Consider the following 12,284-nt stretch of genomic DNA (forward strand, 5'->3'; position numbering starts at 1 on the left):
AAAAAAAAAAAAAAAAAAAGTAAAAAAAAAAGTTCCCTTTTCTGGCAGAGAAATACGCTAGGGTTTTTTTACGGTCTTATTTAGTACGCGAGGCCTACTTATTCTTCTCCATTCCATGAACGGCTGTGAAGGTTAGGGAGCAGCCGCGTGCCTTCGACACTAAACATTTGATTACTTTTTTCCGTATTTTCGTTATCGAGGGAGGTTCCAATTTCGAATATCATCATATCATTATACTAATCAGTCATTGGGCGATCCGGCTGAGTGCCGGATCGCATTCGGTTGCCGACTGGGCTCTATCGGCGTTGGCGGTGGAGATTCCAGTCGCCGTCCAATGGTCTGGCCGTTGGATCAGTACATTTGTGTGGGTGTAATTGAATCTTCGACCTCCGTCGAACTTCACTGACTCAGGGTGAGTTCTAATGGTAGTGCTGATTTTTCATGTTTCTCGGGAAATCTATCATTTATTGATTCCGTATTATTTTCCAAGTGCGATATGATTAAATCCTCTGGGATTATGATTTGTGTAGGTACAATAATTCTGTTTTTTCTTAGTTTTTTTAATGTTCCTTTATGAGTTAAAAACGATTTTTGATCTGTGGCATTGGTAGTGTATTGTTATCCTGAAATTGTGAATCCAAGTAGAATTCAAAGCAATGCTGCTGCCATTTTATAATTGACATCACCCACGAGCATATGTATGTCTCCCATTGTCTTGCTCGGTGAACCTTGGGGATTGTGTACTTAATGCTCACATAAATACCATTCGGAGTTTGTCAGGCTTCTTGTGCTTCTTTTAATGTGCTTGGAGTTTGGAATATTCTCCAACATCTGTATGTATTATTACGTTATTTGTACTGGTTTGTTTTTTCTTTCATGCCGGATCACTTTTTCCTCATAGTTTGTTGAATGGATTTATTTGTTTTCTGCTGTACTGTATGGTTTATGTTGATATTTTCAGGTCTTATTTATTAGGAACCTTTACTTTTCATATGTCCCCTTGTGTTTTGTTGAGAATGGAAAACTTTGACCTTTTGATCTATGCTTAGGTTTAGGTTGACAAGTGGTGTAAGATCCCACCTTGGTTAGATAGGGGAACGAACATTCCTTGTAAGGGTGTGGAAACCTCTCCTTAATACACATGTTTTAAAAATCTTGAGAGGAGCCCAAAAGGGGAATCCCAAATAGGACAATGTGTTAGTGGTGGGTTTTGGCTGTTACAAATAGTATATCAAAGCTAGACACCGGGCGGTGTACCAGTGAGGGCACTGGGCCCCCAAAGCGGGTGGATTATGAGATCTCACATCGATCAAAGAGGACAATATTTGTTGGCGATGAGTTTGGGCCGTTACAAATGGTATCAAAGCTAGACACCGGGTGGTGTACTAGCGAGGATGCTGGTCTTGAAGTGTGTGGATTGTGAGATCACACCTTGGTTGGAGGGGGAATCAAGCATTTTTTTACCAGGGTTTTGAAATCTCTTCCGAAAGGAAAATTCCAAAAAAAAAAAAAATACCTATTAGCCGTAAGCTTGGGCTGTTACAAGATAACCTATAATATCCCTTAGGTTAGTTCATGTCATTTATTTTAAATTTCTGTATAGTAACCCTTAGGTTATTTCAAGGTTTTGTTTATTTTATTTAATTTATGTCATTTATTTTTAATTTTGTTATTTATGATTACTGGCGTTTAAAGAATTGGTTTTTAAACATTAAATTCATGACACCTTTTATGAAAAACATTTTTAATGAATGTTTGTCACATCAGTAGTGACTTTATTATAGTAACATAGTTGTGACATCATGTATTTTTATCCAAGTTTATAAAATAATAATAATCTTTTTTTAGAAAAAAATTTGTATGAATATATTTTAAAAATTTATAAAAAAAAATCAAAAGTTTGGAGATTATACTTGAATACATTAAGACTACACTTTGTTGGTAATCTTGTGTGTTTTCCGGTAAGATTTTGATTGTTTTTATTTATTTATTTATTAATAGGATACCTAAACCCCAAGACTTTTCTTTATTATTATTATTATTATTATTATTATTATTAAATTTTAATTACAATTATAAATTTTTTATTTTTTATACATTTGATTACTTTTTTCCGTATTTTCGTTATCGAGGGAGCTTCCAATTTCAAATATCATCATATCATTATACTAATCAGTCATTGGGCGATCCGGCTGAGTGCCGGATCGCATTCGGTAGCCGACTGGGCTCTATCGGCGTTGGTGGTGGAGATTCCAGTCGCCTTCCAATGGTCTGGCCGTTGGATCAGTACATTTGTGTGGGTGTAATTGAATCTTCGACCTCCGTCGAACTTCACTGACTCAGGGTGAGTTCTAATGGTAGTGCTGATTTTTCATGTTTCTCGGGAAATCTATCATTTATTGATTCCGTATTATTTTCCAAGTGCGATATGATTAAATCCTCTGGGATTATGATTTGTGTAGGTACAATAATTCTGTTTTTTCTTAGTTTTTTTAATGTTCCTTTATGAGTTAAAAACGATTTTTGATCTGTGGCATTGGTAGTGTATTGTTATCCTGAAATTGTGAATCCAAGTAGAATTCAAAGCAATGCTGCTGCCATTTTATAATTGACATCACCCACGAGCATATGTATGTCTCCCATTGTCTTGCTCGGTGAACCTTGGGGATTGTGTACTTAATGCTCACATAAATACCATTCGGAGTTTGTCAGGCTTCTTGTGCTTCTTTTAATGTGCTTGGAGTTTGGAATATTCTCCAACATCTGTATGTATTATTACGTTATTTGTACTGGTTTGTTTTTTCTTTCATGCCGGATCACTTTTTCCTCATAGTTTGTTGAATGGATTTATTTGTTTTCTGCTGTACTGTATGGTTTATGTTGATATTTTCAGGTCTTATTTATTAGGAACCTTTACTTTTCATATGTCCCCTTGTGTTTTGTTGAGAATGGAAAACTTTGACCTTTTGATCTATGCTTAGGTTTAGGTTGACAAGTGGTGTAAGATCCCACCTTGGTTAGATAGGGGAACGAACATTCCTTGTAAGGGTGTGGAAACCTCTCCTTAATACACATGTTTTAAAAATCTTGAGAGGAGCCCAAAAGGGGAATCCCAAATAGGACAATGTGTTAGTGGTGGGTTTTGGCTGTTACAAATAGTATATCAAAGCTAGACACCGGGCGGTGTACCAGTGAGGGCACTGGGCCCCCAAAGCGGGTGGATTATGAGATCTCACATCGATCAAAGAGGACAATATTTGTTGGCGATGAGTTTGGGCCGTTACAAATGGTATCAAAGCTAGACACCGGGTGGTGTACTAGCGAGGATGCTGGTCTTGAAGTGTGTGGATTGTGAGATCACACCTTGGTTGGAGGGGGAATCAAGCATTTTTTTACCAGGGTTTTGAAATCTCTTCCGAAAGGAAAATTCCAAAAAAAAAAAAAATACCTATTAGCCGTAAGCTTGGGCTGTTACAAGATAACCTATAATATCCCTTAGGTTAGTTCATGTCATTTATTTTAAATTTCTGTATAGTAACCCTTAGGTTATTTCAAGGTTTTGTTTATTTTATTTAATTTATGTCATTTATTTTTAATTTTGTTATTTATGATTACTGGCGTTTAAAGAATTGGTTTTTAAACATTAAATTCATGACACCTTTTATGAAAAACATTTTTAATGAATGTTTGTCACATCAGTAGTGACTTTATTATAGTAACATAGTTGTGACATCATGTATTTTTATCCAAGTTTATAAAATAATAATAATCTTTTTTTAGAAAAAAATTTGTATGAATATATTTTAAAAATTTATAAAAAAAAATCAAAAGTTTGGAGATTATACTTGAATACATTAAGACTACACTTTGTTGGTAATCTTGTGTGTTTTCCGGTAAGATTTTGATTGTTTTTATTTATTTATTTATTAATAGGATACCTAAACCCCAAGACTTTTCTTTATTATTATTATTATTATTATTATTATTATTAAATTTTAATTACAATTATAAATTTTTTATTTTTTAGTTACAGTTTTTGTTTTTATTAGTTTACATAACAATATGTGACCTCTCTTCAGATAGATGTCATTTAAAGGGAAATGAAAAAATGAAAAGAAATAAAGTTTTTTTTTAAAACAACCATGATAAAAACAATATTTAGGGACCGGACGAAATAGCATTTAATAAAAAACTGGAAGGTTGCAAATACATTACAACTAAAATTTTGGTATGGAAAAACGATGCTATATAAAGTATAACAAGACGCAACGAAAATTTTTGAGTTTACTCTAGACTCTAACCTAACAGGTTCTATAGCCAACCAACTCTTTCACACTAGCAGCGGATACTCAAAGTCTCACCTGCAAAAGGAAAACAAAATATATAGTAACTATTGTTATTATTATTTATTTTTTATTTTTTATTTTTTTGACCGTGCTTACCAAACTGTAATAATCTCTCATTTGGATATTTATTTCTATCTAAATTATTAAAATTGTGATAGAAAGAAAGAAAAAAAAGGCAATAAAAGGGAATAATGAAACACAATTAATCCCAAGGTTTCCTCTAATATTAGTCCCGTGTTGCTCACCTGGGAGAGAAGATGAAATATACTGTAATCTATCCATTAAGTTTTTGGATTTAGCATGCAGCATGTGCTCGTTTAGACAAGGTTGCCTCGTTTCAACAGAATATATGCAGATGCTAAATGTAAATGTAGTCCCAGTAATAATTTGGTGTAAAGGACGTGTTCCTAAGGATGGCGGTATAGATATGCAGATGCTAAATGTAAGGGTGAGGTGGGGAAAGAGGGGAGAGAGGAGAAGANGTGCTTACCAAACTGTAATAATCTCTCATTTGGATATTTATTTATATCTAAATTATTAAAATTGTGATAGAAAGAAAGAAAAAAAAAGGCAATAAAAGGGAATAATGAAACACAATTAATCCCAAGGTTCCTGTAATATTAGTCCCGTGTTGCTCACCTGGGAGAGAAGTAAGATGAAATATACTGTAATCTATCCATTAAGTTTTTGGATTTAGCATGCAGCATGTGCTCGTTTAGACAAGGTTGCCTCGTTTCAACAGAATATATGCAGATGCTAAATGTAAATGTAGTCCCAGTAATAATTTGGTGTAAAGGACGTGTTCCTAAGGATGGCGGTATAGATATGCAGATGCTAAATGTAAGGGTGAGGTGGGGAAAGAGGGGAGAGAGGAGAAGATAGGAGGAAAAAAGAAAACAATAAAGAACGGCAGTCCCAGTAATAATTTTACAGAAACTAAATGTAAATGTAGTTGAAAATGCTCGTTGCTCTTACTTACTATTTTATTTGTAAAGCTTTTCATTTGGTGTAAAGGACGTCTTCCCAAGGATGGCGGTATAGAGGCTGTTTCAGTCTCTTCTGATCAAATGTATGACTGTAAAAACACCAATTGAATTATTTAGAGATACAATTAACACTTTTTCATTTAAAATTAGAAGTTGAAGTTTTGAAGAATTTATTAGAATTGGTATTTATTTTGCTTACCCGATGAGACCAATAGAGCGAGCGAGCACAAAGAGACCATTCAAATAGCCAATCTGGACGATCTCATCAATCTCTTGTTTGCTGAACATTCCACTACCGGCAAGAAGATCCAAGAAAAGAGACCCAATTGCACCATCTACGTTAAGAACCAAGTTGTTTGCCTTTGAGAGTGTGTAATTTTCAACCTCCACAGCGTATTCCATGTACTTCACTGATGGAAAATGTGTTCGTGCAAACCGCTGTAGCAGCTCCACTCTCTTATCTCTGTTGTCGCCTCTCTTGATCCTTTATTTTACAACCAAACCGATCCCAGAAACAACAAAGATTATAAATTTACTTCATTGTTTTTGCATTTAAATTTTCGATTTGTCTTTTTGGTATAAAAAATATACACCGAAGCAAATATAAGTTTTTAGAATAGAACTAAGAACTACAAGTGTGCATACCTGTGACCAATTCCAGGCACCCGAATGCCTTTCTTTTTCATGCTTTCGACAAACTCGTAAGGCGTGAGACCCTGCAAGAAGGCCGGAAAAATCATAGAAACTTACCGACCATAGATTCTAAGATACCATGTGAATTCAGAGTTTCAGCAACAGATGAATTCTTACTCTGTCATAAGCATCCTTGAAGTACCGAGCAGCGTCATCAATGGCACCACCAAATCGGGGGCCGATAGTAAGCAAGCCTATTTCAGAAAGTTATGAGGCAAAAACCAGACTCATTTAATTAAAAAAACATACCGTGTGAAGAAAATCCAAATTACAGTGGAAGGGAAATGAAATGACAGTTACCACATACCTGAGACAAGGCTGGACACGAGGTCTTTTCCAGCCCTTGCTGTTACAATAGTGTTGTGCGCTCCAGATACACAAGGACCATGGTCGGCACAGAGCATTATACATATCTGAAGAGATCATGAAATTTTTAAAACCCCAACTCAAGACTGTCATTTAAACTTTCACAAGAGTGTTCATGAAAGTGGAAAGCCAGAAATCAAAGAATGTGGAATTGGATTGGCCTTGTACAGTTCCAAGCTTCCTCCCCTCACTAATTTTTCTTAGGTTGTGAAGAGGAATCGTACAAGAAATGGGCTATGAGAAAATAAGCTAAAAACTTAAAAGGGTGGTGTTGAAATGGTTTTTCAAGTTCTTAAAATTCCTTTTCTAAGTATTTAGAAAGTCATTCAAAACAGGCTCTATGCAACTAGAAAACTAAACCGAAATAGAAAATCAGTTTCATAGTATGAGATACAAACCTCGATGAAATGGGTACAGTATCGAGGAAGGCTGCGTTTGAACCATAATAGTGAGATAACATCCCCAACACCATAGCCTTGCTCAACAATTGAAGACATTGGAATTCCAGCATAGCTTGGCTCCTCACCTTTTGTTTGAAAAGTTAGTAATTAAAATCTGAAGTGTAACATATCAAACACTACAGTTATTCTCAAAGAAAATCTGGTCATTAGGTTCAAAGCATGCATACCTCTGTCATCAGAGATGGTGGAAATAATGTGGGTTGGGGCCCGAACTTTCCCGCTCTTAATTGCTGAGCTAAGATCCTCAGGAATTTGTGGAGGCTTCACTTCCTTTACTGGGGTAACTTTTCCGTCTCCAACCTATTGAGTAAATTAGATGGTCAAACAAATTACATGGTAATTGCAACGAATAAAATCAAGGAGCATTTATCCCTCCCCTTGAAACATGAGGACAATGTGATCGAAAATAGCCCCTTGATATCATAGAAGAAAGTCGTAGTGCAAATTTACCAATTTTTCAAATGTTTTCGCAATGGCAGCTTCAAGGGCCTCGTATGATGTAGGAACAATAGCTCCCGCATCCCTTAAAGCTTGATTTTTTGCTTGTGCAGACTCCATCTCACCGCCACTTTTTGCTCCCTATAGTGAAGGCAAAGGAGAAAATAATGTGTTAGCCAAGTATATCATACAACAACAACACAATTAAGCGGAGTAACTCAAGTATGAACTTACAGCATGACCAAATTGAACTTCAGATTTAAACAATGTGGCACAAGTGCCGCTAACCCAGGCAACCACTGGTTTGTTAACTTTTCCTTGTTTCAAGGCTTCAACCAAAGAATACTCATCTCGGCCACCAAGTTCTCCAAGCACAACCATCATTTTAACCTAAGAATATGCCAACGAGACAAAAACACATTCAATGCAAATGACAAAATGCAGAAACAGGCAACAAGATAATAACTTGATTAAAATGTTAGAACAAGTCCCTAAAATTCATGAGACTTGAATGGCCAACGGAGACGACTAGCTAAATTGAAAGATATTTTGAGAATATATCAGTCAGAATACCTGTGGAATGTTGTTAAACCGCAAAATGTGATCAGAAAGAGTTGAACCCGGAAACACATCCCCTCCAATTGCAATACCTGTGCAGTACAAGAATTGATCAAATATTGTTTCAAACGGAACTAAAATAACACAGTGTGTGACTGTGGAATTTACCTTCATAAATTCCGTCAGTGACACGGGCAATAGTATTGTACATCTCATTAGACATTCCTCCCTGCAGCATTTATAACATATTATTACACTAGCGTCATTGATGAGTAGGTCAACTATTTTGAAGAGGGCAAAATAAGGTCTGACAGTTCAAAAGAAAAACGTGATGTAATTTTGAGAAAGTCGGTCAATGTGGAGAAAACGCTGATTGGATGGTCAACACTTCAACATTGAAATAACATCTACAATGCCATAACAATTACTTTGTGCACGATAGGTCTACCAAATTTTCATGCCTAAAAGAAGTTTGGTTGAAAGAAGTAAGTTGACAACAAGAAATAAGGAAAAGAATAGCTGAAGAGTTATGTTTAAGTTACTTACTGATTTAGAGACAAAACCAACAGATCCAGGTCTGTATAGCTTGCATTGTATAATATTGTCAATCGTTCCAGCAGTGTCACCAATTTTAAATGCTCCAGCTTGTATGCCACCAACGGTAGCTGGGCCAATAACAACCTGCAGATTAAGCAAAGAGAAATCATTCAAGTTCGATGAAGATCCCACGACTTGTTGACCTTGATCTTCTTGTTTTCCTTACGTCACTCATCATTTGGGTTATGCATGTGGCTATTTGAACCGATAATATTTACTTTTGGGTTACCAAAGCTAGGAGAGCCCAATATCGCTGGAACAAAACATTTCTTACCTTATTGTTTGCCCGTGCATATGTAATCAACTGTTTGGTGTCTGACTCTGGGACACCCTCAGCTATGATAGCTATAACTCTGATGGTAGGCTGTTTCAAAGCAGCCATTGATGATGCAGCAGCACTACACGATAGTACGAACTGATTATGAGCTGGAACAGAAAATTTCTGTACAACACACTATCAGTAAACAACGATTACTAACCTTCTGAAGGATGCAAAGTTAATGAAAACATCAGCAGTGGGGTGTGCTGCACAGGCTGCTTCAATCCTGAAAACGAATCAAAAAGGAGTTGGGATGATAATTCAATTATTCTGATGTCTAAACCGATACAGCTTTAACAACTTCTGTAGATGAGATAAAGAACATATATATAACTTCAACAACTTCTGTAGAAGAATTAAATGAACATATAGATTGCATAGAAAAGTAGCACCGATTAATGATCCTTCAACTTAAAGTCATTTAAATCTACAACTTCGAAGTTATTATCTGTTATCGTTTCCAAAGATAATGTAATGCTGTTGCTGAAAAGGCATGAGATACTGTAGTAATTAATTTATAAGCAGTTTCACCGCAGTAGAAGCCATTGAAAAATAGTGAGCAAGTATTATGTATCAATAAAGGTGAGACATTAAAAATAGTTATTACAAAAGAATGAGGAATATATTACGCACGTAGAATGCACTGGGATGGCAATTTCCTCTTGACCAAAAAATAGTTTCTGAAATCCCTCAGAACCCGGATTGATGACTCCAGCAACTGATGGTGTTTCCCTCCCTAAAAAGTGAGTCAGACAGATAAATTAAGAGTACATAAACCAGAGCCACGTTAATATGACAATCTATTGCTTGTATTGAACTATACTTTCTGTAGATAATAACAGACATAAAGAAGAGGGAGACAAAAGGCGGAGTTACAAGAAGTAATACACACCGCAGAGGAAGTCAAAATCAAGCATCCGTTGGATGGGAAGTTGCTTGTAGTTATAGAATAATGCTTGTGTCGTGCGAGAAAATATTTGTCCGGTAGCCATGGTGAGGACCTGCGAATAGCAACGTGATTTTCTTATATTTTTTTTCCAACAAAAAGCCCTATCATAGCAAAGATTTAAATCAAAGTACAGAACCAATTAAATAAATAGATGTTTTAATTTATACACAAATTCAAGCAACTACTCAGATCAGGTCGGCATTAATGTACTTTCCCTAACATGTTGCCCCTAATCACAAAAGTCGATTATCTAGTCAAGAACAATACATTCGTAACCTAACTCATAATGAAATTGATCAATCTCTTTGATTACTAAGTTATCAAAAGCTCGCATTAAAGATACAAACCCAGAAACTAGAAAGTACAAACCAAGGCGATCAAAGGATTAAGCGTAGGAGGTGGGCAAAAAAGAAATCGTGGTTGCTACATCAATCAATAAATTGATTCTGGCCTTGCATCATTGAAGGACAGGAGGAGAAAGGGAGCATATTAATTCAACAACTAAAGCCTACCAGATGACTTCTGCAAGTCAAAAACGGACAAATTTGAATCATCGCAGTGTAACCGAATTTATCAATAAGCTTGAATAAGATGGCATGGAAAGAAGGTAAAGCAACTCAACTACTTTAGTTAGCTAGCCTAATTTCTTGTTTTCCCCGATTTTCTATTGTCTAATTCGCATCATAGCTTTTCCTTCTCACTTTGACAGCACTCTTTAAGTCCATACCTAAGAAGCTCCGACATAACGTCTTTTCTACCTGCTCTCTCAGTAGATTGATTAATCCTTGTACACGCATACACAATGTCTCAATTAGAAAATCCGAATCGGTAACACAATTTGAGTTGTTCTGTAACACACACTTACTGAACTCTTACTGCTAGAACAATAGAACTCCCTCAANGGTAGCCATGGTGAGGACCTGCGAATAGCAACGTGATTTTCTTTTCTTTTCTTTTTTCAACAAAAAGCCCTATCATAGGAAAGATTTAAATCAAAGTACAGAACCAATTAAATAAATAGATGTTTTAATTTATACACAAATTCAAGCAACTACTCAGATCAGGTCGGCATTAATGTACTTTCCCTAACATGTTGCCCCTAATCACAAAAGTCGATTATCTAGTCAAGAACAATACATTCGTAACCTAACTCATAATGAAATTGATCAATCTCTTTGATTACTAAGTTATCAAAAGCTCGCATTAAAGATACAAACCCAGAAACTAGAAAGTACAAACCAAGGCGATCAAAGGATTAAGCGTAGGAGGTGGGCAAAAAAGAAATCGTGGTTGCTACATCAATCAATAAATTGATTCTGGCCTTGCATCATTGAAGGACAGGAGGAGAAAGGGAGCATATTAATTCAACAACTAAAGCCTACCAGATGACTTCTGCAAGTCAAAAACGGACAAATTTGAATCATCGCAGTGTAACCGAATTTATCAATAAGCTTGAATAAGATGGCATGGAAAGAAGGTAAAGCAACTCAACTACTTTAGTTAGCTAGCCTAATTTCTTGTTTTCCCCGATTTTCTATTGTCTAATTCGCATCATAGCTTTTCCTTCTCACTTTGACAGCACTCTTTAAGTCCATACCTAAGAAGCTCCGACATAACGTCTTTTCTACCTGCTCTCTCAGTAGATTGATTAATCCTTGTACACGCATACACAATGTCTCAATTAGAAAATCCGAATCGGTAACACAATTTGAGTTGTTCTGTAACACACACTTACTGAACTCTTACTGCTAGAACAATAGAACTCCCTCAAAGATTCAGGCCGAACCAGAAACACAGAACGCCAATCCAGTCGATTAGCAGATCAAACGCTCACATACACAAAGTTTTATTCAAAACAAAAAAAAGTTCAATCAATTTCAACAAATACTTAACAATTAGCTTCCAAGAGATCAACAAACGCCACGTCTCGAAGATCAGCAGGAACTCAAAACCAAAGAGTAAAAGAGATCAAGAAAACACAATGTTTAAGAGGCAACCAGAAATTCAAATCCAACAGACGCAAGAATCAGATCTAAAACCGCGCCGGAATCCATACCGAAGTAAATAAACAAAAAGAAAAAGAACAACAAAGGCGATAATCAGTATCGGAGACAGAAATGCAACTAGAAAACATACCTGATAGCACACTCAGAGTTGGCGAGTGGAATCCGGCGGAGAAATGCGACGAAAGAAGAAATTGAATGCTGGAAGTTAGAGGAAATTGAATTGGGATTTAAATAAGGAAGGTGAGCGTGGTCAGATTATTGGACCGGAGAGCTAACCATGAGAAAGAAGAGGATGATCCAGCATCCACCACGTGGCCCCGGTTAGTTGGCTCACAACCTTGATTCACAAAGACTTTTAATAAATACGCAACTAATTTAAAAAAAAAAATTAATTTTCTTATTTATCAACCAAATCTATAATTTAATCCTTTTATTATTTTCTTAATTTTCTTTTAAAATAAAAATTCAGCTATATTCTTATATTCTCAATTTGGTAGTAGTTAAAAAGCCACCTTAAATTAAATTAAATAAATATGGTAATATATCGTATTTATCGGCCAGATTA

General features: G+C 35.8%; 1 protein-coding gene and 2 long non-coding RNA genes across 6 annotated transcripts; 2 read left to right on the forward strand and 1 right to left on the reverse strand.

Moving 5' to 3' along the window:
* Nucleotides 1–19: 19 nt before the first annotated feature.
* On the forward strand, nt 20–934 carry LOC111798251. Its single transcript, XR_002815677.1, has 2 exons — nt 20–412; nt 612–934. It is a non-coding gene; the product is annotated as an uncharacterized LOC111798251 (long non-coding RNA).
* A 1,169-nt stretch (nt 935–2,103) lies between these two features.
* On the forward strand, nt 2,104–2,866 carry LOC111798252. The gene is made up of 2 exons (XR_002815678.1): nt 2,104–2,344; nt 2,544–2,866. It is a non-coding gene; the product is annotated as an uncharacterized LOC111798252 (long non-coding RNA).
* Nucleotides 2,867–4,163: 1,297 nt separating this feature from the next.
* LOC111798753 (ATP-citrate synthase beta chain protein 2-like) lies at nt 4,164–11,974 on the reverse strand. Of its 4 annotated transcripts, none has more exons than XM_023682079.1 (18): nt 11,850–11,974; nt 9,657–9,765; nt 9,398–9,500; nt 8,925–8,990; nt 8,720–8,843; nt 8,395–8,529; nt 8,017–8,077; nt 7,864–7,940; nt 7,525–7,680; nt 7,303–7,431; nt 7,020–7,152; nt 6,790–6,917; nt 6,333–6,438; nt 6,143–6,219; nt 5,978–6,048; nt 5,532–5,816; nt 5,326–5,421; nt 4,164–4,361 (listed from the first exon to the last, which is right to left on the reverse strand). In XM_023682079.1, exons 2-17 carry the CDS (start codon nt 9,754–9,756, stop codon nt 5,346–5,348), a joined length of 1,827 nt encoding a protein of 608 aa, XP_023537847.1. In that variant the 5' UTR covers nt 9,757–9,765; nt 11,850–11,974; the 3' UTR covers nt 4,164–4,361; nt 5,326–5,345. The 4 variants fall into 4 exon arrangements, with proteins under 4 accessions (XP_023537847.1, XP_023537846.1, XP_023537844.1 ...); XM_023682078.1 differs by having other exon boundaries at nt 5,322–5,421; XM_023682076.1 differs by lacking the exon at nt 4,164–4,361 and adding an exon at nt 4,998–5,131 and having other exon boundaries at nt 5,273–5,421.
* Nucleotides 11,975–12,284: the final 310 nt, after the last annotated feature.

This window comes from Cucurbita pepo, chromosome LG07 (genome assembly GCF_002806865.2).
Source record: "Cucurbita pepo subsp. pepo cultivar mu-cu-16 chromosome LG07, ASM280686v2, whole genome shotgun sequence".
NCBI classification, from domain to species: Eukaryota; Viridiplantae; Streptophyta; class Magnoliopsida; order Cucurbitales; family Cucurbitaceae; genus Cucurbita; species Cucurbita pepo.

Coding starts and splice junctions, on each gene's coding strand:
- LOC111798753 (XM_023682079.1), bottom strand. CDS start 9,756: ATGGCTACCGGACAAATATTTTCTCGCACGACACAAGCATTATTCTAT. Junction 6,918..7,019: donor CACCATCTCTGATGACAGAG/GTATGCATGCTT, acceptor TTCAAACAAAAG/GTGAGGAGCCAAGCTATGCT. Junction 5,817..5,977: donor GTGCCTGGAATTGGTCACAG/GTATGCACACTT, acceptor TGTAAAATAAAG/GATCAAGAGAGGCGACAACA.